General features: G+C 31.3%; 1 protein-coding gene across 7 annotated transcripts in view; it reads right to left on the reverse strand.

Annotated features, from left to right (window-relative positions):
* Positions 1-24,440, reverse strand: part of foxo (forkhead box, sub-group O) — a 324,250-nt gene that overhangs the window by 16,719 nt on the left and 283,091 nt on the right. For 2 of the 7 annotated variants that reach the window (XM_076401537.1, XM_076401536.1), the window contains 5 exons: positions 24,245-24,310; positions 19,413-19,667; positions 19,093-19,267; positions 15,029-15,277; positions 14,782-14,967 (listed from right to left, as the gene is read on the reverse strand). In XM_076401537.1, the coding sequence (XP_076257652.1) occupies positions 14,800-14,967; positions 15,029-15,277; positions 19,093-19,267; positions 19,413-19,667; positions 24,245-24,310 (913 nt within the window). In that variant the 3' untranslated portion in view covers positions 14,782-14,799. The remainder of the gene's footprint in view (positions 1-14,781; positions 14,968-15,028; positions 15,278-19,092; positions 19,268-19,412; positions 19,668-24,244; positions 24,311-24,440) is intronic. The other 5 variants (XM_076401540.1, XM_076401538.1, XM_076401543.1 and 2 more) reach the window with 3 other exon arrangements.

Genomic DNA, 24,440 nt, shown 5'->3' on the forward strand with positions numbered 1-24,440 from the left:
GATTTCATATCTCATGCTTTTAAATTTTTTTGCATCTGCAACTTTTAAACAGGGTTTTAAAAATATTCTCAAAGGAAAAAATAATAAACACAAGCCGAAAAGTGATTTCCATTATCCTAATCGTTAATATATAATATTTATGAAATATTTTTAACAATTTATTTTTATTTATATTTTATAGACCAACTAAAAACCAACTCTAATCTTGAAATAACATAAATTATCAACAATGAAGCACTTGATTAGATTCACTGATACGATAATAAAAATGCACACAAAAAAAATATTCTTTTAATATCCATACGTTAAATCGTACTTCTTTCTAACAAATTTTAAACTTTGAATCCGAACCAATTACTCATATCGGTATAAAAACATCGTTCGATTTATATCTCAGGTATTTTAAGGGGCACGATACTCAAACCGTTCTCGAGTACGGGCCTGGACTTTATTCGCACTGAAGAGCTCGAAATATCACTTCGAGTTAATCCTTTTGAGTGCTCTTGAGGCTTTGTCATTTTCCTCGTCGCGAACGTCTCCAAACTGGAAATTAATTTTTCGGAAAAAATACGTGTAGCTGTGTTTGAATATTCTGGATGTCGGAAAAATTTCCGTCGTCGTTTACTTTTTTTTTGGTCGGATGATAAAATATATTGCAACGAAAAGGATGTTGTACGTTTCTTAGAATGTGTGAAGCAGATAAGAAATAAATAAGCAAAACACAGGTTTTTTAAAATAAATAATAATTTAAAAATAATGCCAAGAATTAAATACCCATTTTGAAAAATAAAACTAATTAGCATTACAAGTGTTTAAATATATTTCGGCATTACTGTCGTAATAAAAAAGTACCACTTAAAGTCAAGGCTTACTTCTTACAAACTAAATAAAAAAAAAACGATATAGCATTCTTATTTTATAAATAAAATGAATATAAAAAATCGAATCCCTATTTCCGTTGGTTTCCCCATAACTTGAGATCGACTTCATCATCTTTATCATCATTCAGGTTTTTTTAGGTTCTCTAATATTTTGTAGAAAGTTCTTAGGGAAAGATAGATTAATAAAATTTGTCGTTATTGGTCGGCATATATTGATCAAAAAAATCACATATTCATTTCTTAGTGCACAATTCATTTGATCTGAACTTTTATGTAGTTTTGAATTTGTTCACTAAATTTTTTGTTCATCATAGATAGTTCATCAGAATAATTTCTTAGTTTAATATAATATCAATTTTTAGAAAGTTTTATTATATTAACACGTGGTATACATGGTCATACATAAACATTAAGGATTTAATATTTTATTTTCCTTTGAATTTGGTTTTTCAAAATACCAATAATTAGGCGTACAGTTTTATATACGAGCAAGTCAAATTAGAATCGATGGAATCAGAATGAATAACTTAGAAAGGTTGCGCTTTATCCTCATTTTCCATTCAATTACAATTCGGCAATCGATTAATGAACTTTCACACGGCCATATTGCAAGGCATTCAACTTTAAAAATTAAGCAGTGATAGCCACCAGAGCCACAACATTCAATGGTTTCTAGAAATTGCATTTTTAAAATTGATTTTGTGTTAATACTGATCTCCTAACACAATCACTGATTTATTCTCAACATCTATTAATATTAGAATTCAGAATGAAAACATCTAGGTCTACGTCAGTTTATGTCTCCAAAGATTTTTTATGTGCCATTGTGCTCTAATCCATTAATTTGCGATGAATTTATACTTGGTAACGTCGAAGCCCAATTCATGGATTTTTGCTATCGTTTTCACTGATTTGTGACACGGTGCATTGTCTTGGTAAAGCAGCTTTCTATTTCTTCAAATGCCGAAGTTTTTCGGCGATTTCGTCCTTGAAACGGTCCAATAACGCTATGTAATAGTCGCTGTTGATAGTCCTTTCTATTTCAAGGTAGTCAATGAAAATGATTCCATGCGCATACCAAAATACAAACGCCATAATCTTGACAGCCGACTGATGCATTTTCACACGCTTTGGAGCGGGTTCATCGTGTGCAGTCCACTCAGATGACTGTTAATTGGACTTCGAAGTGGATGGATGGAGCCACGTTTCATCTATTGCCACATATCGATGCAAAAACTCGGGTTTATTACGCTTGATCATCTTCAAACACTGCTCCGAATCGTCAACTCGTCGTTTTTTTTTTGGTTAAAAGTAATGCGCGGCATCCACTTTACACAGAGCTTTCTCATACCCAAATATTCGTGAATGAAATGATGTACACGTTCAGTTGATATCTATATAAGTGCTATTTCATTCAATTTCATTTTACGGTCATTCAAAATCATTTTGTTGAATTTTTTAATGTTTTAGTCGGTAACAACCTCTTTTGGGCGTCCACTGCGTTCACCGCTTTCGCTGCACATTTCACCACGTCTAAACTTAGCATACCAATCCTTGATGGTTGATTATCCTGGGACAGTGTCCGGAAACGCGGCATCAAGCCAAGTTTTTACTTCAACTGAATGTTTTCCCTTCAAAAAGCAATATTTTATCAACTCGCGAAATTCCTTTTTATCCATATTTGTCATAATAACAAAAGTTGCTTCAATCAAAACGCTATAATTCACAAACTAATGATCCAACAGCTGTCAAATTTATACACGCATCTTTTGAGTGTTGGGGCTAACTAAAAAATGGATTTAACTCCAGTAGCCATCTATGCGTCAGGCAGGGGACTTTTCAATTGACATTAAAATATTAACTTCAAATGATTATTGTTACTTTTTGTAAAATATATACATAAAAAATCTCCAGAAAAGAGCTATTTCAGATATGAAAGTGTACTGAAAAATGTGACAAAAGATGATGTTATATTGTTTTACAACCTAATAATAGGTATATTTAAAAAAACGGAAGTAAAACTCGCTGGCAGATATTTAACAGCTTTTACGAAAATTTTACCCATATAAATGAAAGAGAACTTTTCCACCTTACGAAACAGTCAAAACAACAACTATATGCACTACATTGGGAAGCAACAAGTTGATGTTTATTTTCATTTCGCCGTAGGATAAGCAGCAGCATATAGTTAACGGACAATGTTGTTTTCCAATGGGCTCGTCCCCGTTGTGTACGCTCTCCGCAAACAACATCTGCCTGCAACTACTTGTTACACGATTTACTCTCTTGGAAGCTACGCCGCTCCACCCGTCCAACCCCCGCCTTTTCAGCGGGCGTTTCCGCGATAGTGCGGATGAGCTGGATCGTAACTTCTGTTTTGTTTGTTTCACGGCCAACTTTAAAAATGTTACAAATCCGATTTGATGGTATTTATAAGCAAATTTGTGTGTTGTTAATGTAATTTGTGTTTGTAATATAGTCGTTGTATTACCAATTAAGAAAATAACGTAGGCAATTATAATGATTTTGTTTATTAATAGCTGATATTTCGTCGCGTTTATTGGGACATTTATTACGATTGTTGTTCGTTTATTGCGTATCTGGAGAAAAATTTTATCAAAATCAATCGAAATGGAAATATTCTATTGATCATTATACTTAATAAATATCATATCTAATGTAAAATAACAATTTATTAACTGAAAATTACACGGTTTATATAATAAAAACAATATTATTGAGCAAATAAACGATATTTTCTGATATATCGATATTTTCTGAAAAAAAAAATTAGGCTAATATTTGACTATTTTAATTTTTTTTAAATATCGATATATTTTTTGTAAAATATCGATATTTTTTTATATTTGTTTTATGTTTGTTTAATTATCCTTTATGGAATTCTTTATAATGTACGAAACATTCCTAATTTCTTAAGTTTTGACGATATATCTATACGTATGCTACTTAATAATTAAACCCATTTGGGTACTTATAGAGATTAGTTCAATGTTCTACAAAAACCATCAACAATTTTTAAAACAATGTATTTTGCTCAAAAATCGCATGTCATGTTTTTCACGACTAATTAACAAGTTACCACTTATTTCTCCTGTAACAAGCAAACTTTTAATTAATGAGAAAATATATTCCCATCCTTATATATGATAAAAAAAGACATAATCTATATTTAACGTTATTAAATTTGATTTTTACACAATTTAAGCGAATGCACTACGCACAAAAATGCTACAGCAAATGTCGTTCCTTAACCAAATGATAATTTATACTGTCAAATTGAAAAATCCGCAGACCTAATGACATTATCATTCGGGACTAAATTAAATCTGAATTTCAAAAGTGTCCTGCCTGACAAAATTGCCGCCATAAACTTAATAACGAGGCAACTAACTGAAAGATGGGGAACCGAACTGAAAGAGCGGGACAAAGAACGTGGGCGTACAAAACCAGTCGATTTTTTTCATATTTCTTTGTCACCTTCACCAACTTTACAGTAAGAGATGTTGATTATGTTATCGCATGGTGTAAACTTGTTTAACATGGTAACAGAAATATCTTGCCGAAGATAATATTAAATAAAATCGCCAGATTCTTCCGAAGGCCTTTTATATAGATTAAAATTTTAATTTGAGAAATAATTTGAGGTAAATACGATAAAAATAAATAATTCATTCATTTAATACTATATGTAATTTCTGGATGCAACTAATTTACATCATATATCCCATTCTGACTATCTGTCCTTGAAATGAAATATTTCAAGAAATATGAAATATTTTTTTCAGGCTCAAAATCAAAGAACTGTATTGGTTAGTTGGAAGATGTTACTAACTTGTGTTAAAATAAAAAATATTAGTTTATCAGTTAATTACCAAGCCTGCTTTGGGCTTATCAGAAAAAAAGGGAGATTGAACGGAACCAAACAACACGAACTTGTGTAGTGTATAATGTTACTCTCAACTTTAGCTTTAAGTAGTCTGATTTCATTTCAATATTGGAAATATAGAATATAGTCTATACAAATTTGCTGTGCACATACGTCATCAAAATATTTAATGTATTGCTTGACGCAGTTTGTAAGTTCGTTTTAGAATCAAACATTATTTTCCTTCTCATTTCATTCTATTTAAAAACAGACACAATTCAAGCAAGTTCGAACATGTAGCCGAACCAGCTATCAAAGTCGTCCGGTTGTCAAACATAACAAAGTCCCAATAGTTTAGAAGTTAGAGTTAACCTCTTATCACTATTGCCTTCAAGAATTGCATACGTCTGACAAGAGAACGACTTTGACAAACTCATTCTATACGTGTTCGAACTAATGAGTACTGTCTCTCTTTTTAATCTCCTTTTAACTAGAATAAAATGAGAAGGAAAATATTGTCTCACTCTAAAACGAATTTACAAATTGCGGCAGGCGATACATCAAACATTTTGATGACGTATGTACAAAAAAACTTTGAATAGATTATCTATAATATATACTATACATATTTACATTACATTACTATACGTAAATTAAGAGAAATATAAGTAGTTTCAATATTTTACTGATTTAGTACTGAGCTATTGATTCAGTAATTATATTTTCTTCGCTCTTGATAAAACTTCCATTCTTTTAATTAAAATAAACTTATTTTAAATAAAATATAATATTTAAAACTTAATAACTAAATACTTTTCGACTGTACAACCTTTTGTAGATACTCTAAATACGAAATGTAGATAGAAAAAAAAAAAACAAATTACAAAAAATCCTCTATAGAAGTATATTCTGAGTATTTAGTAGTCTTGGGAAGTATCGACTGAAATCGACTATCGACTGTTAAGTAGTTGACTACTTTTTACTATCGACTGTTTCAGCCGCTATTTTTGGTTCGACTGATTTTACTAGTGACTGTTTTCAGTCGCTATTTTCGATCCGACTGATTTTATTACTATTTACTATCGACTGTTTCAGTCGTGTACTTTTAGTTACTATTTTCGGTTCTACCAGTTCATTCGACTGATTTTTAACAATCTGGCTATATCGTCCTAGCCGCGACCTTGAAAGTAATGCGCCAAACTTATGCTTATATAGATTTATATGTAATATATGTGGTCTTATGTTTTTTTTTTGTAGCTTACTTGTGAATAACTATATATTGTAAATTAGTATATCAGCATTGTGGGACGCTATTTTTTGAGGGCAAAAAAAATAAAATTCTAAAAGATAAATAGTAAGATACTTTTGACTGGCATAATAGGTAATACTTTGGGCTGGTATAATAGGTAATAATTTTTTGATAAACTATCACGATTGTTAATCAACTCTTTTGTTTGTCAAAACATTTTTCCTAAAATCCTTAAACCTAAAATAAGGTTCCAAAGGTTTCAGAAATTGCATCGATTGAAAAGTATTAGCGGTAAAGAGGTGAATAAAGTATATTAAATATTTGTAATAAATACATTTTCTGATATTCTCTATGATTTCTATGATTTCCAGGATTTTAACAAGTGAATGGGAAAAAAAATACAAAATTGTCTATTAGATGTCATCAATAAAAGAATGGCAATTTTAGAACACGATATGCGGGATATCCATATTTTTCCGTATATAGTTCCACAACTGCAAATTTAAGACACAACTACTGACCAATATATATATATATATATATATATATATATATATATATATATATATATATATATATATATAAATGTATATATATATATATATAAATGTACATATATATATATACATATATATATATAAATGTATATATATATATATATATATATATATATAAATGTATATATATATATATATATATATATAAATGTATATATATATATATATATATATATATATATATATATATATATATATATATATACATTTCTGTCTCGTTTATACTACCTTTGGAAAATATAAACACATTTAAAATTAACTAATTCCTACATCTTCATCTGACATCACGAATGGAAAAAAGCAGTCGAACTGTACATTTACTGAAAATTACTACTACTAATTCTAGTAATAAAGTACTTAAAATACTCTAGTACTTAAAATAGTAATTACTATTTTTAGTCGCTATTTTTTTGACGATCGACTGTTTCGACTGTTTTGCGACTATCGACTTTTTCGACTGTCTTCAGTCGATAGTTTCCAACACTAGTATTTAGCAAATATTGGTTAAATTCGTGGCAAAGCCTTCTTTAAAATTAACTAGAGACTGTTTAAAGAATGTATCAATGCAGCATTCAAGTAAAACATCGAGAATACAGGACTATTAGGGGTATTTATTGGTCTTTATATGTATTCTAACGTGTAGCTTTATGTTTCATGTAGTTGAATATATAAATGGCTAAACTAAAAATATAATAGTTAAGTCTTTAATAATAGTTAGGTATAGTTTTGAAAAAAAAAAAGATTTGATTGAAATATCGATTATCTTGTAATATAAATATAATATTAAAAATAGAACCAAACTATTTTTATAAAAATCCCTTGGGTCTAAGATCATCCAAGTGTCAAGACAGCCACAAAAACAAATTATATATGTAAAATCTCTCTATTCGTCTCAATTATTTCTGGCAAGCTGCACACGAATTAATAACTCATTTAAAACCAGTCATCGTTCAGTCCGATGAACAAAACCGATGGATTTTCTCATTGGATAAAATCCAAAAGACAATCAAAATCCATCACAGAACACTGGAAAAGAACAACCCTTAGACAAAATGCAAATGCCCCGGGGGGATAAACCGCGGCAATAAACGAAGTGTCGTCGATTCGAATAGCAGAGGGTACATAAAACAGAAAAATTACCGTCTCAACTCGGCATTTTCACCACCCTTACTCCTCGACCTCCGAAGATTAAGTGTCTCCAAGATCGTAATCAAAGTTGTATAAAAAAAATTTAGTGAAAAAAATTTGCTTCCTACAAATTACCAAGTTTTTTTAAAAAAATTTAAAGCAATTTACATAATCTCATTATTATTATTTTACCAGAAACGTTACAGAAATGAATATAACAGAAGCATACTAACAATTGTCAGTGCTTCAAGTACTTCAATATTAAACACGAAAATTAGAAATCGCATTAGAAAAAAAAAAGATTCTATGGATATATATATTTAATTCTGTGCTAAGAAGACAATTAAAGAACTACAGACTGCTTTGAGCAATTTTAGACAAAAAGTTATTTATTAGTGTTGGGAACTTTCGACTAAAATTGACTATCTACTCGACGTCGTACACATACAGTCGTGTACATATATTTACTATTTTCGGTTTTGCAAGTTTCATTCGACTGATTTTTAATATTCTGGCTCTGTCCTCCTAGCCACTAACTTGACAAAAAGGTGCCGAATTTAAGCTTACATAGATTTGTATGTAATAGTATCGTTTCAAAGAACTTTTTACAGTAGCAGTTAAATGTCGTAAAAAAATATTAACCGTCAAGAGGTGATGAACTATATTCTATATCAATACTAAACATTTCTAATAATTAAATGTTCCGATAGGAAAACCCTTCTTTAATATTCCCCATTTAATTTTTAATTCATCCATTTAATTAATACTCAACAATTAATATTCTTGGCTATTAAACAATGCAAGGAAATAATGAAGGTCGCGACAATTTTTGGTTAAGATTTATTTTGTCAGCAGGTAAGACAGATAAATCTTTTTACAATCTATTTTTATTATTTTATAACTTTTCACTAGAATAATGCACTCAGCAAAACGTTCTATGGTGTGAGGATATCTTGAAAGAGAATCCTCAAATTCTGCTATACTCGATTCAAAGAATGAGTATTTGGTATTACAAGTAATGCTGAGGCTATACAAAAAATTATCACAATAGACATATCTTCCATTCTAAATTCAAAGAATACAAATACAGTACTACAACTCGAAATTCAAGACACAAGTATCGACGAAGAATGAAATGAAATGAAGTATCGACGAACATCTGAAAATATTTGATTCTGAAAATATTTGATGATATTACTTGGAATATATCTATATATCTATATATGGTTTGTTCTGACGAAGAATATAGAAATTAATCGATTTGTTTAAAGCAAGTCTCGTTTCTTACCGAAAGGTGCGAAAGTGTAGTACCGTAGAATGAGTTTATATTGAACGCCGAGTCGACTTTGATAAGAACGTCGTTTAATTTTTGAATTCAAATAGTCTGAATGCTGAATCCTTTCATATCTTTTTTATTTACCAATGGCAGTATTGAACAAAACTGTCATCATGTAATCAACCGTAGTGGATGAATCCATGTCGATTAGTGAAAAAAATATTTAAAATATATAAGCATTGGCTTTGGCTAAGGAAGATGAAGCCACTGGACGCGAAACTGAGATCACATTAACTAACAAAAACGATAGCTACAAAATAATCAACATTAAATGGGACAGCATCCACTAGCGATCACCAGTCGATCGAAATAAATCAACCGGACCCATATGAAGAAGACAAAAACCAGGCAGAATCAATAAATAAAAATAATCAAGAATGGTAGGAATGGCAATAATACTGATAATGTGATAATTTTTAATAAGATAAAAAACAAACATCTAAATACGTGTGGAAAATTACACTAACTGATCCTTGAAGGTCATAAGTTTAAAATATAATTCCTAAATCCGAACACAAAATTTCCGCTCCTAGTTTAAAACGAATTTTACATTTTTACAAACTGCATTTGGCTATAAACTCAACGGCTATATTTGCTATATATAAGGACTGTAAGTAATCCCGACCGTAGATCTATGTCACCGAAAGCGTTTTTTTTTTTTTGGAGAAATAATGAGAAAAATCATTTTTTTATTCAAGAAATGGACAATAGATATAAAACTGATATTCGAATTTTTCACCTGCATATTTTTAGAAAAGTCACGTCATTCTACGGTAACTAGCCATAAATAATATTTTTAATAATACATACATGTTTTTAAAATGATTTTAAAGAAACACTGTGTTTTTTTAAACTCGCTATTAATTAATTGGAACGCTTAATAACAGGTCAAATGAAAAGTCCCCGGCCTCACACATAGATGGCGCTACTAGAATTAAATTCACAAGTTTATTAGTTAGCCCTAATCCTCAAAAGATGCGTGTATAAATTTGACAGCTGTCGGATCATTACTTTGTGAATTATAGCATTTTAAGTGAAGCAACTTTTGTTGTTGAAAAAATGAATAAAAAGGAATTTTGCGTGTTGATAAAATATTGCTTTTGAGTCGCAAAAAATACAATTGACGCAAAAACCTGACTTAATGCCGAGTTTTTGGACACTGCGCCCAGAAAATTAACCATCAAGGATTGGTATGCTAAGTTTAGACGTGGTGAAATGAGCACCGAAGACGGTGAACGCAGTGGACGCCCAAAAGGGGTTGTTACTGAATGAAACTGAATGAAATAACAGACACTCTAAAGATATCAACTGAACATGTACATAATATCATTCACAAATATTTGGGTATGTGAAAGCTCTGTGTAAAGTGGAGCGCGAGCTCACTTTTGACCAAAAACAACGACGAGTTGATGATTCGGAGCAGTGGTTGAAGATAATCAAGCGTAATAAACCCGAGTGTTTGCGTGAATACATGACAATGGATGAAACATGGCTCTATGAATTCACTCCGAAATCCAATCGACAGTCATCCGAGTGGACTGCACACGATGAATCCGCTCCAAAGCGTGGGAAAATGCAACAGTCGGCTGGCAAGTTTATGCCGCCTGTATTTTGGGACGCGCATGGAATAATTTCCAATTACTACCTTGAAAAAGAAGGACCATCAACAGCGACTACTACATAGCTTTATTATACCGTTCGAAATCGTCGAAAAACGGCCGCATTTGAAAAAAAAAGAAAGTGTACCGTGACACAAGTCAGTGAAAACGGTGGCAATATCGATGAATTAGGCTTCGAATTGCTTCCTCATCCACCGTATTCTCCAGATCTACCCCTAGCGACCAATTATTGTTCCCAGATCTTAAAAGAATGTTCGCTGGGAAGAAATTTTCGTCGAATGAAGAGGTGATCGCCGAAACTGAGGCCCATTTTGAAACAAACAACAAATCATACTACAAAAGTGGTATCGAAAAGTTAGAGGGTCGCTATAATCATTACAGTTGAAGGGAATTATGTTGAATAAAAAAAAACTAATTATGCCAAAAAATGTGTTTTACTATGGTAGGCCGGGGACTTTTCAAGTAACCTGTTATGTCAGCTGGACGACACAGCAACAGCATAATATTGTTTAACGATCGGCCACCGAAAACGGCCTGATCTCATAAAAATTACAGTGAAAATGATTCAGAAGAGGGCGCCAAAGCGTAAACTGGAGGGGTGGCAGTTTTTCTTACGAAATTAATTTAAAAATTTCGACCCGTCGATACCGTAATTTGTTTAGAGTAATTAATGAGTTTTTTTATGGCGAGACCGCGAAGTATCCGAGTGGAAAATCGCCTCGGCAAGTTTTTCCCGGCATCCGGATGAGTTGCCAGATTAATTGGCGATGTCTTCGCAGTGCAATTCAGATCGAGCACTGATCCTTAATCACGCGAATTACTGCTCGAAGTATTCCGAATAACCTATTGCATCCGGCCGATACCGATGCAGGGTTTAAGAAAACCTAATTACTTTTTTAACGAGAGGAACGTCTTTCCCAATCTTTAAAAAAGTTACATTCAAAAGTTGGGTACATAAGACATTCTCTAAACAGTTTTTTTTTTGAGTTTAGGCCATAACCACAGACCCAATCAGATTAATCAGTACGGGATTAATACATCAATATGTATTTCCCAAATTAAAATAAAACTAATCTACTTAACCTAACGTTAAAAATACCCTTATACACTAAACAAGTTTGGTGTAGTTTGGTTCGCTTCAATCTTCTGATTTCCTGCGTGTTGTCCAGTAGCTGTTTTGCTTACACGCTGCTGTGATTTAGCAACCTTATTTCATGTTTTAAGGCGAAATCTTGGATCACTTCGTATATCCATTTAATTTCGAGGTCATCGTGGAGGTCTTCGTTGTTAACGTAGCGATAAGCGTTGGTAATAAATTGGTAGAACGTTGTTTTGGATACGTTGGATTACTAGTTGGTTTAGTGTCTTAGTGCAACCTCATATTTGCACCCCATAGATCCAAACTGACTTTATGATTGACTGATAAAAAGTTGAATATTTGGTTAAGGTTTGGTTTTATTTCATTTTTTTATTAAGACATTTCGGATGATCACCAGTGTAAGTCTCATTATCTTTTGATTACATTTGATTAGAATATTTTAAAATAGAAATTGATGGTTTATCAGCTTGCTATATCTATCACTAGTGATATAAAGAAATGTTTTGTTGATATTTCCCGAAATTTCTAATAATTCAAACCAAATTCTTAGAAATTATATCTATTAAATTAAAAGGTTCTTTTGATTGTTCTAAATTCTACATATTAATTTCATTAACGAAATACTAGAAACATGAAATTTTATACTATGAAATTATACTATTTATGAAATTACATAATAAACAATGTCACAATACAGAGTTTCCGTAATTTTTTAAATTAAAGACATACTCGATATGCTTAGTACAATATTAATTTATAAATTAATTTATTACTAGTGCTCTGTTGTAGTGTACTTGAATCAACACACAAGCAAGGCGAGTACGGGATAAATACATCAATGTGTATTTCCCAAACATATTGCTACTGAATTTAATAGCATTAGCTGGAAATTAGTGTCGATTGCAGTTGATATGTTTCATACAAACGTTGAATAGAATTACTTTACACAAGCATTTATACAAGTCAGTATGAGTGCTTAACAATATTATAAATCCAACAATAATACAAAACCTGTAAAAACCTATGTTGTAACGTTGGGAAGCCCTACTCTACCCGCCATATTCACCTGGCTATAGGACCGTTGATTCTTACTTATTTCGATCGATGCGACTTCAATGTTTTGTTACTAAACTCAGAAAAAAATCATGTAGTGATGATTTTTTGGATGTCGCGAGTTTCATTAAAAAAAAAACAGATATGGTTAAAAGCCAGAACAGTTCGTAAACGCACTTTAAATATAAAAAACACAGGAAATGTTCCTTTAAACGAATTATTTACTAGCAAATAAGAAAGTTGATATCATTTAATGAGATTGCTGTAATCGGAATTGTTTCAGTACTATTTAAGCTCTTATCACGTTTTTGATTATTTCAGTGCTGTTGAAACCATGCAAGAACAAATGCAACTTGGGATTAAAAACTATTATAACCAATATAGGACCAAAACACTCTATGGTCCAACCAGACCAAATCATTTTACATTATTTGTAGTGACATCAAATTAATTTGTCTACTTTATTAAAAACCAGATTCACATGCGAGAAATTCATCAATGATCTTTTCACAAGTTGAGAATTATTTCAGATTTCCAACATAGACGATGAGTGGTAATGACTAGAAATTTGAAAATATCGATTTTTTTTCAAAGTTTAATATGGTTTATGGTAGGGTATAGTTTACAAGATAAAATGACTTAATGTAGTGGAACCAAAATATGTATTTTTTCGAAACTACTTTTTTCGAGACGGTTGACACATCTAAAGCTCCATTTAATCCTTTTCTTGAAATTTGGTGTGAGACTTCTCTATATACTCGACTATCGAATAATTCTATCTTAAATTTGATGATACTCGTATCTGGAGATCATAGAAGAGCAAGTAAGTAAGTCTTGTTGAAGTTATCATAGTTATCCCAATAGTTCTGATGATACAATATAACAATGCATTAGAGGTAATCCTAATGGATATTATTTAGGATTTTCGTTATTTTTTTGGATTAATTTCAAATTAATTCAACTCAGGTTTTGTAAGTAAATACACAAAGTACATCCAATACATATTGATTCTATAATAATGTTAAAAAATACAAGTAAGAGCTTTGATTATATTTTTAATTGCTTTAAATTCGAGTTTGACGAGAATTATAGAAAATTAAGACAAACACACCTAATTACAAATTGAGTATAGGTATGTTTTAAGAGTGACTGGTATAACGAGTGAGACGTCTAAAAATAAACGTCGAGATAAAGGCTGAGTTTGATAAAAACCCTCAATGTCGTTTTGTATCGTCGTTCAAGAAGTCTTCTTCCGTAACAGTCTCTTCTTACCACAAAATAAAATAGCTTTTTTAAGTAAATTAATAGTTTTTGTTTTCTAAACACTTTCACATTTTTGGTATCATATTTTTTATTGTATATGAAAAGAAGATTGAAAACGTTAGATTGGTAATCAGTCCGAAGTTACTCGAGGCACTCCTTGGCGTACTTCAGTTCAGTAAGGTCACAAGAGGTAGATTAAAAGCGTTCAAACATCCCTAGCCATAAAGTATTCCAACAAACATTCAAGTTTTGAAAAACATTCCCAGTCAGTGGATACCCCTGGATGCATATTCGCAGCAGTAATATATCAAATGAAGAAATATATATAAGATGTTTACAAAACATTATTAACATAATTCATTAATATACTAATTATCCTTGCTTTTTATAGTTACGTAAGTATACAAAACGAAGCAAGTTAAATTTTACATAGTAAAATATGAAGAAATCAAAAATGTATTACTTTGCACTGAAGTTTGTGAGGTGAATATTTACTCAACATGAACATTTGATCACCTCAGAACAAAATTTCGTTGATATGGCTTATTATTTCTTACAATCTGAACACTTATCATATATCGTTTAAATCAATATTCTTATTGTTATCTATTCTGATATATTAGATGAAGAGCATGGCTTATATTACAGCTCGTTAATGGTAGTCAAGATTAATTGCTTAGAATAGTAACTAGAATTTTAAATGAACTCACCTGTACTTCATCGAGACGTTACGAAACCCATGAAGGTGTCGTCACCACAGCTTGCGAATAAGCCGGTGGTGGTGCAGTTTGAAGACTTAGCGCCGATTCCGCAGCCTGCTGTGCCATTGACTGCTGCTGCCCGCTGAAGTTAAAATCCAAGCAACCCTCAGCATTTAGCTCGTGTTGGATAATATCCTATACGTCATCAAAAACGAGAAACTTATTTCGATCCTTGATGCTGTCAGTGAGAACTTACTTCAACATTACAATCAAAACCTCCCTGTAACGATTCAACGTTGATGTTAAGATCATCGCCAACGTTTAAAGCGCCGATATATTGCCCCATCATTGTTGATGGCGTGCCTTGACTCTGTGGAGTCACAGGTGGGCTAGAAGATGGCGGTCTGGCAGGTAGTCGGGAACCCATATACTGATGGGAACTTAAAGGGTCTGGGGATGGTTCGGAGTGAGGATATGATGGCGACATCCCCGTTGGAGACATCCTCTGGAATAAAATGTAAATTTTAAACAAATATACATTAGTGATAATTTGTGCGTTAGACGAAATTTCCCTTTAAAGCTTCAAAAATCATCTCAAATAGCTATATCTTTGTCCCTATCATGTCCTAGCAGTTGATTTTAAGTTTATAGAATAGCCAGAAATATGACGTTTAATTAGGCGTTATATTCTGTTAAAAAAGCTATGCTCTTAAAAAAATGTAATACAGATGGCCTTTTTACGACGGTCAATATTTATATTTCGGAAATAGGAAAAAAACAAATAGTTAAGCTGCGAATATATTTTTATTGTTTTTCAAAGTACTCGCTACGATGATCGATAGACTTTTGCATACGTTTAATCCAATTTTCAAAGCATTTATTCCATTCCGAATGAGGTATCTTTAAAAAATTTTGAACGCTTCAATAGCTTCTTCGGGCGATGAAAATCGTTGACCACGCAGTTTATTCTTCGCGGAGGGGAACAAGAAGAGCTCATTGGGTGCCAAATCAGGACTGTACGGGGGACGACTCATCAATTCGATGTTTTGAGTGCTCAAATAGTCTCTTGTTTGAGCCGATGTGTGAGAGCTCGCATTGTCATGATGAAAAACAATCCGGCGTCTCTTGTTTGTTTTCCTTATTTCAAACAGGCCACCATTTTCTTTGAAGTGCTTCGTGCGCGGACAACTTTTGTTGGATTTGGTTCATCTTGAAACACCCATACTGCTACTTACTTTCGAGCTCATACGAATATATCCATGATTCGTCACCTGTCACGACTTTTTAAACGTGTTTCGAAGCACCGCGATTGAATTTCTTAAGCAATTCTTTGCACCAATCGACAGGAGCCTTTTTTGAGCGATTGTCAATTTGTGTGGGATCCAACGCCAACATAAATTTCGCACAGCTAGGTGTTCATGTAAAATCGCATATATGATGGTGTAACTAATGCTTAGGAATGCCTCATTCTCACACTAGGTGACATGACGATCTTGCTTTAGCGATCATTTCGCACACAGCATCGATGTTTTCTGGCACAACAGCCGATTTTGGACGATCTTCACGAAACTCGTCGGACAGCGAACTACGACCACGATTGAATTCATTGGACCAGCGATACACGGTGGTTTTACATATTTATTCTCGTTTCAGCTTTTGGCACTTCATCAAATTGTCATCTTAGACCTATAAATTAATTCTATAGGATTTACGGCGTTATTGTGTACTAAGTCTTATCGGGTACCTTTCTGATCAATTTTGATGTTGAATATTCGCTGACAAGCTTCACTTTTCAGTATGTGTCATTTAGTTGAAATGTGGACAATAACATTTTTCAGTGCATTCTAAATGTTACCGAATGTCGTACTGAATGAATATTACGATATGATGCTATTCTTATTTTTTTCATTACTCTGAAATATATCTTAATATTTAAAGTGTAAATTGTCTATTGTATTACAAGAAGATTCAGCTTTCGTTTTACTTTGATGGCATTTCAAATACGTTTATAATAAATTATATTGGTTTTATTATCTTTAGATATTGAACTATTTGTCTTATTGCCCTTACACAGTATTTCTTATGATAATTGTTAAAATAAATATATATTTATAGCTATTTTTAGAACGTTTGTCATTACTAAAATTATGAATATAAAATAATATATATGATTTAAAAAGAACATATAAACTTAAATAAGTAACATGTTTTTAAGGTACACTTTTATGTTTGACTGTATCATTATATTTCTTCACCGAATTTTGAAATAAAACTTTTGAAAAGTCATTATAGTTGCAAAACATTAAACTAAAGTGACACTTAATATGTTACACTGCCTATTATTCCGTTTGATTATCTGCAAATAGACAATAAAATTCAACAATATTATTTTTATTACAACCTTCAAGCTATTTGTATTTCGAATCCGCCTATTCAATATTTTTGTATAATTTTTAATAAAACTCATAGGCTTTTACAACAACAAAGATATTTTTAAAATTTGCCCACTGGTGTTCTATTGGAATATATCTGCTACTCATTAAAATAACAATATAAAAACAAGTTAATCAATATAAAACTACCATATGTTAATATTAGTTACAAAAATATCCTTGAAATTTGTGGCAGGAAAATTACAATGTTGAGAGTTAAATGCAGTTTTTAGTAAATAAGAAGAAAAATGCTGTTGCAAACATTATAATTACAAACAATATCACGTGACTTCAAAAGACTACACAGAAGTGATTGGATCTGCGCATGCGCATTTCGATAAACCACATCAAGTTCTGTTTATTATTGGCTAATTCTATGATAATGTATTTATAGACTTGTTAATTTATTAGATATGATTGTATCAATGTTACGAAATACGTAAAAAATAACAAAACATGTTTGTTGTTGGTTATTTAGACAAACTGAGTTTACGAATATATATTACATAAGGATCTGTTAGTGTACTAATTATTAATGATACAAAATGTAGTCAGAAACGTAATAAAAATTAAAAATATAAATAAAAATGATAACATATTCTAGATGTGACAATATCAACAAAATTACCAGGATAATGTAAAAGCTAAAATAATGACAGAGACTGTAAACTAGTTATATAATACTCTCTCGTAGAGTATGTTAAATTTGTATATATCAATATTAGTGTTATTGATTCATGTTTAATAAGAATATGGAACTGACACTGTTATAGACACTATTATAGATCTTATTATACATGTTTGGAATGTACACTACAAGTATACAAATGCTACTGGATGAAAAATATGAAATTAAAAAAGAACATTTAGGCACATCGGTGGTACGAAGAAAGTAATTGTAATTGTATTTCAAAGAGGAACCTTAGCTAAATGTAGTTCTCAACGAAATACGGACATGTATACAATAAAATTATCAAACATAACCAAACTGAATTGAAATGATATTTATTTTATTTCGTCATATATTACATCTTGTTCACTTCGCTAGAGCTTGACTATAAAGGTCAATTTCAAATATATTTTAAAGAAATACGTATGCTCACTTTATATGTCTAATTTTCATGTTATCCCTACCACTATAATGAAAAAATTAACCTGTCCATTTTAATATTTTTAAATATTTTATTAGAGTAAAGACAGTCCAATGGTTACATTTCCTGAAGTAGAATTCCGGTCCAGTAAATCATTTCTAGATAAATATTCATTGTCTCAATTTTTACTTTCTTCTACTTTCTTTTTTTCTATCTCTTCTTTCACTTTTTCTTCTTCTTCTTCAGTTTCATCAGTTGTTTGACTGCAGATCTGTATGCCGTTCTCCATGAAATAATCTTTTACGTGGTCTGGTATTACGGCATGTTCGTTTTTCGGATTACGAAGATATTTTTTCTATAAATGCATCGTACGCTATGGAAGCTAAGTTAGAGCTGTTTTCAAAATGTAAATATCGTTGATAGGTCAGTAATACTTCTATACACTTACACCCAAAATCTCTATTGTTAAAAGAAACAAAGAATACTTCCTAAGACGCTTATAACTGTTAAATTGTTTGGAATTTTACTTTGAGATTTTCAGAGTATATTCTTGAATATGTTAGTTGTACTATCGATTTATGAGACAAAAATTGATTTTTTAAGCCTCTACATCTATTTCTTTTCTTAACGGTGTTACCGGTCACGGATATCTTGCTTACAGTAAGAAGTATCAGTGAGGGATCAGCTGATGGGATAGGATATAACGAGTAGCCCAGAGGCAGCGGTTAGGTATCCGTAACAGGATCCTCCTTCCCAGTTTCGGACCAAAAAAAAACCTCCTACGCTATATAACTTACCTCAACTTTAACGCAGTTTGGCAAACAATTGCACTGTTGCATTCTGTGTAATGAACAAGCGTAAGGTGACGTAGCAGCCATCGAATGGAACTCCCTGTTTTGAAATTGGTCGTTGAATATCGAAGAATTATATGGCGGTGGAGGTTGTGTCTGGGCAGTTTGTTCGTTTATATACCTAGAAAAAATATAATGGTACCAATTAATCCACAACTGCAGCACTCGCAAACTCTAAAATTATATTAGCGTTTAATGCCATCAAGGGTTTCAGTTTCCCTTCGACGGTACAAGCAAATGAAGCGTTTACTATTCAGTAAATTTACCCGATACCGATGTAAGCGTCTGACTGGAGTTTCATCCTCTGCTCCAGATTTCCAGCTAGTTGGTCGGGCGAATAATTACCGGGAGCACCCGGCGTCGGGGTACCATTCACCATTTCGGCACCGTTGAAGGTGGCCCCATTGAATCCCGAACCCCATTCGGGCTCGACGCCCATTGCGGGTATCGGGGATAATCGAGCAGACGATTGTGATGACGTTCTCGGTCTAAAATCGGGACTCAGCTGGAATCCGCCACCGCTATAAAGGATTTATTTCTTAACTACATCGAAAATAACGTCACGGTCTTGTATTAGTCTTGAGCATTTGTTCGTCCGTGAATTTTCGACATCAACCCATAGAAAACAACGTTATCGTGTTTATGATAAGTTAAAAATCACACACATTAAACATCTATAACGGAAACTGTATTAAACTGAGCGAAAATATCTTAAAATGTCTATTTGAATATCATATTGGATGAATGCGCAAACATTGTCGCTGTTTTATGTTGAAATAGTTTGTACCTTAAATAACTGCATTTATGTTATCTTGAAAACTACTAGTACGTCGCTCAAAGTTTCTTCAAGCCTCTTGAATTCTTTCATGGAAATTTCAACTTCGTACTAGTTAATGGAATCCAGCAGTTAAATTTTTTCCATCTCACTTATGACACAATTAAAAAAAACACATTCGTAAGCACACGTTGAAATGAAAAAGAAATAAACCAATAACTACCCTTCATATATCGACTCTCACCCAGAAAATCAAGAGAATTGCAAGGAGACATGAGTACGGCTATATTTTCATGTCAATATCGGACTAAGACAACTCATGAACAAGACACAGACTCAAAAGAATCAAACCATTTGATCTTGTGTACTGTAGCGTAGTGAGGAGCATTTAATAGAAAAACAGATTTGTTTAACCACAAACATTATTAGATCAGAAGCTAAGATAGGACCGATGGGTCCTCCTAGATATATACTTAGATTTAAGTTAATATAAAGACAAATTGTAGTTTATTCGGCAACCACTAGTAATAATGTAGCAAATAAAAAAAAATTATTATATTATTCACTGTTATTTTCCAAATATGAATATACGGTGAAACATATTACATTCCCTTTTTCACACTGCCGCTTACCAATTTAAAAGTAGAGTAGAGCTTTAATGATATTATGTACCATATGAATTAAAGCCTAGAGATATTACAAAAGTAAGGGTTCTTGTATCGTATGGTTCCTGATGACAAAATGAGTCACTATGGCAAACTCAAGTTAATACAAAAATCGTGGAAATGCTAATAATGACCAATATTCATGGAGCTAAGGCCTCGTTTTATATATGGTCCAACCAATTTGGCACGATGTACTACAATTTACTAGAACCCGATAAAAGAATTACAGTAGCATATTACCGAAAACTCAATTTCAACTATTCCGGTCAACGACACTGATATGGCTGTAAGTTATGTTTAATTATGTTTTATGTTTCGTTCTTTTGAAGATGTTAATATTTGGATCGGTCTTCAATCGACTTTGACTTTTCTGGAATTTGAATCAATATTTTGACTTGCAAGGTGGCCTCTCAAAGTTCCATCGCTCTTTTATCGCTTCTGAATCAACTCATTTCACTGAATCATACCATCACTTGTTGATTGATCAACATTTAAAGGGAGCCTTTCTTGTATACAGCACGCGTTTTCATCCAGGAATCATTCTAATTCTCTATTGTTTTTCGAGTCAAAATCACCACGTTCAAAACGTTTTATTATGCAAGTGATTTCGGTTGTAGAAAATTTTCATAAAAAATAATAATGTCCAACAAAGTTCCTGTCAATTTTTCCAGGTAATTTTTGCTTTGTAAAGAATACTTTACTACATGTACCTCCAATTTGTCAAATAAAAAAATAATCAACTCTCACTATCAACTATTCGTTACAAATTGCACCGTTTGCAATCAAATACTGAGATTTTCTGCAGACATCCAATAGAGTAAAATAATCTATTCTGTTTGAAAGAATATTTGTGAATATACGTTTATTGTAACTAGCTTGTAAAACCTATATAAAATATAACCGATAAAATAATATAACAGAGTTTAACTTATCATAAGCATAAACATTAACTTGTTTTAACTAACATTAAACCAAAAGCTCAAAACTAGACATAGATTCAAAAAAAGTGCAATTAATCCATTCACAATGTACATTTTTAGAAAAAACATGAATTATGTGAGGAGTGAAAGTATGTAGTATTGTCGACACCGAAATAAGGAGAAAGATCGATACGGAGCCCCAACCCCAACGTTTATATTTCCAGACCATCGATCAAAAAAAGCCTCTTCCCCTTGCTATTAAAACAATAACACTTTGGCTGAAAGAACGGACATTTTATGAACAAAATGAATATTTTTACTACAAAAGGAAAAGGGATAATTACGTATAGCGCCAACAACAAAAAGTTTTCTTCTAATTACTCACCTGTTGGTCGACGTACAAAGAGATAAAATATCCGAATGTGAAAACAGAAAAACTTTAAAAGGAAATTTCATCTCTTTCTACCTCGAGGTCATCTCGAAACTACACTACGCAATCAAAAAACTACAAACAAGTAGATTAAGCTGTTAGAACTGACCCCAAGTACATATATGAAAGTTAGTGTATGGTGTTCTCAGACAAGGTAAGTTGTTTCGGTATATACTTAACATTTCTTATAATCAACTCCAAATATAATCAAATATTGCAATGGAAAATACCAAATTTATTAAATTATTGTTATTTACAAAAAGCATAACTAAGAGCATGTATTTCTCAAAACAGTGTATCACATAATAACGTTGAAACAGTTCAACCTGTGATATGGATATATATTTTTAAATATATTTGATTTATCAGTCTTTTTTACTGATAAATATATATTAAGTATAGTGGTATTTTTTTATAGTCTTCGCTATATGCGGATTTTGAAGATTCGAATGAAACACAGATAGAAATAAGTATTATGCACAACAGTTATTATAGCAACAAACATTATAATATAAGAAGTTATTAACAAAGAAATACGCCCTTGTTTTCTTAGACAAGCGAACAATAGCAACTTTTTTGCTAAAAGTACTTAAGTATATATGCATAATGCTGAAGTCATTTAAAATAAATAGACAATATTATTTAATAATGGTTTTAAATAGTGTATCATTTATCATTCCTTTCTACTGATAAGTATGTATTAAGTATAGTGGTGTCTTTTTTATAGTCTTCATTATATGCGGATTTTGAAGATTCGAATGAAACACAGATAGAAATAAATATGTACAACAATCATCAATAACAATCGATCTTTTTACTATGTAGTGATATATAGTGAACTAAAATCGATTTTGATTAAAATATTCATATAGAGAATCAAGATCACAACACTTCTATGACAACAGACATTATAATATAAAAAGTTATTAACAAAGAAATAAGTCCTTGTTTTCTTAGAAAAGCTAACAATAGTAACTTTTTTGCTAAAAGTATTTGAAGTACATATGCATAATGCTGAAGTAATTTCAAAATAAATAGACAATATTATTTAATAATGGTTATTTCTTTAAATAGTGTATCACATAATAGCGTTGAAACAGTTCAACCTGGGATATGGATATATATTTTTATATATATTTGATTTATCATTCTTTTTTACTGATAAAATATATTAAGTATAGTGCCACCTTTTCTATAGTCTTCGTTATATGCGGATTTTGAAGATTCGAATGAAACACAGATAGAAATAAATATTATGTACAACAATCATCAATAACAATCGATCTTTTTACTATGTAGTGATATTTAGTAAATTGAAATCGACATTGATTAAAATGTTCACATAGAGAATCAAGATCACAACACTTCTACGACAACAAACATTATAATATAAAAAGTTATTAACAAAGAAATAAGTCCTTGTTTTCTTAGAAAAGCTAAGAATAGTAATTTTTTTTCTAAAAGTATTTGAAGTACATATGCATAATGCTGAAGTAATTTCAAAATAAATAGACAATATTATTTAATAATGGTTATTTCTTTAAATAGTGTATCACATAATAACGTTGAAACAGTTCAACCTGGGATATGGATATATATTTTTATATATATTTGATTTATCATTCTTTTTTACTGATAAAATATATTAAGTATAGTGCTACCTTTTCTATAGTCTTCGTTATATGCGGATTTTGAAGATTCGAATGAAACACAGATAGAAATAAATATTATGTACAACAATCATCAATAACAATCGATCTTTTTACTATGTAGTGATATTTAGTAAATTGAAATCGACATTGATTAAAATGTTCACATAGAGAATCAAGATCACAACACTTCTACGACAACAAACATTATAATATAAAAAGTTATTAACAAAGAAATATGCCCTTCTTTTCTTAGAAAAGCTAACAAAAGTAACATTTTTGCTAAAAGTATTTGAAGTATATATGCATAGTGATGAAGTAATTTAAAAATAAATAGACAATATTTTTTAATTATGGTTCTTTCTTAAATTAGTTGTAAAAATAATTAGTTTATATTGCCTTAAAAATAGAAAAAATATACTAAATTATAACATTCAAAACTCATATATCCCTTTAACTATGTTCCAATAATTAATTCGTAAAATTTTGTTATCTGTTGATAACTGTATTCATTCACTTATAATACTTTAATTACATTTGACTCTATCGCATGGTTTTATTTTTATTGAGACTTTAAGAAATGTTAGTTTATACATATGAACCGACATCAAAACTTTCGAATGAGAGAAAAGGTCGAACATAAAACATCATTGTTTTACCTAAAAACGGACGGATTTGAATAAGCTCTTGGTCTTGATTCTGGACTTAGTTGGAAACCACCGGAGCTGTGAGAATAAAACAAAAAAATAATTTTTAAAACGTATCTTTACCAAACAAAAATTTTGACATAAAATTTTAGCCACAATTGAGCGGGTCGATATGTTCAAGTTCAAAAAAAAAACAATATTATCTGGC

The sequence above is a fragment of the Rhynchophorus ferrugineus genome, unplaced genomic scaffold (assembly GCF_030347505.1).
Source record: "Rhynchophorus ferrugineus isolate W39M unplaced genomic scaffold, kcgeb_rfMv2 rfM4, whole genome shotgun sequence".
In the NCBI taxonomy this organism is placed as follows: Eukaryota; Metazoa; Arthropoda; class Insecta; order Coleoptera; family Curculionidae; genus Rhynchophorus; species Rhynchophorus ferrugineus.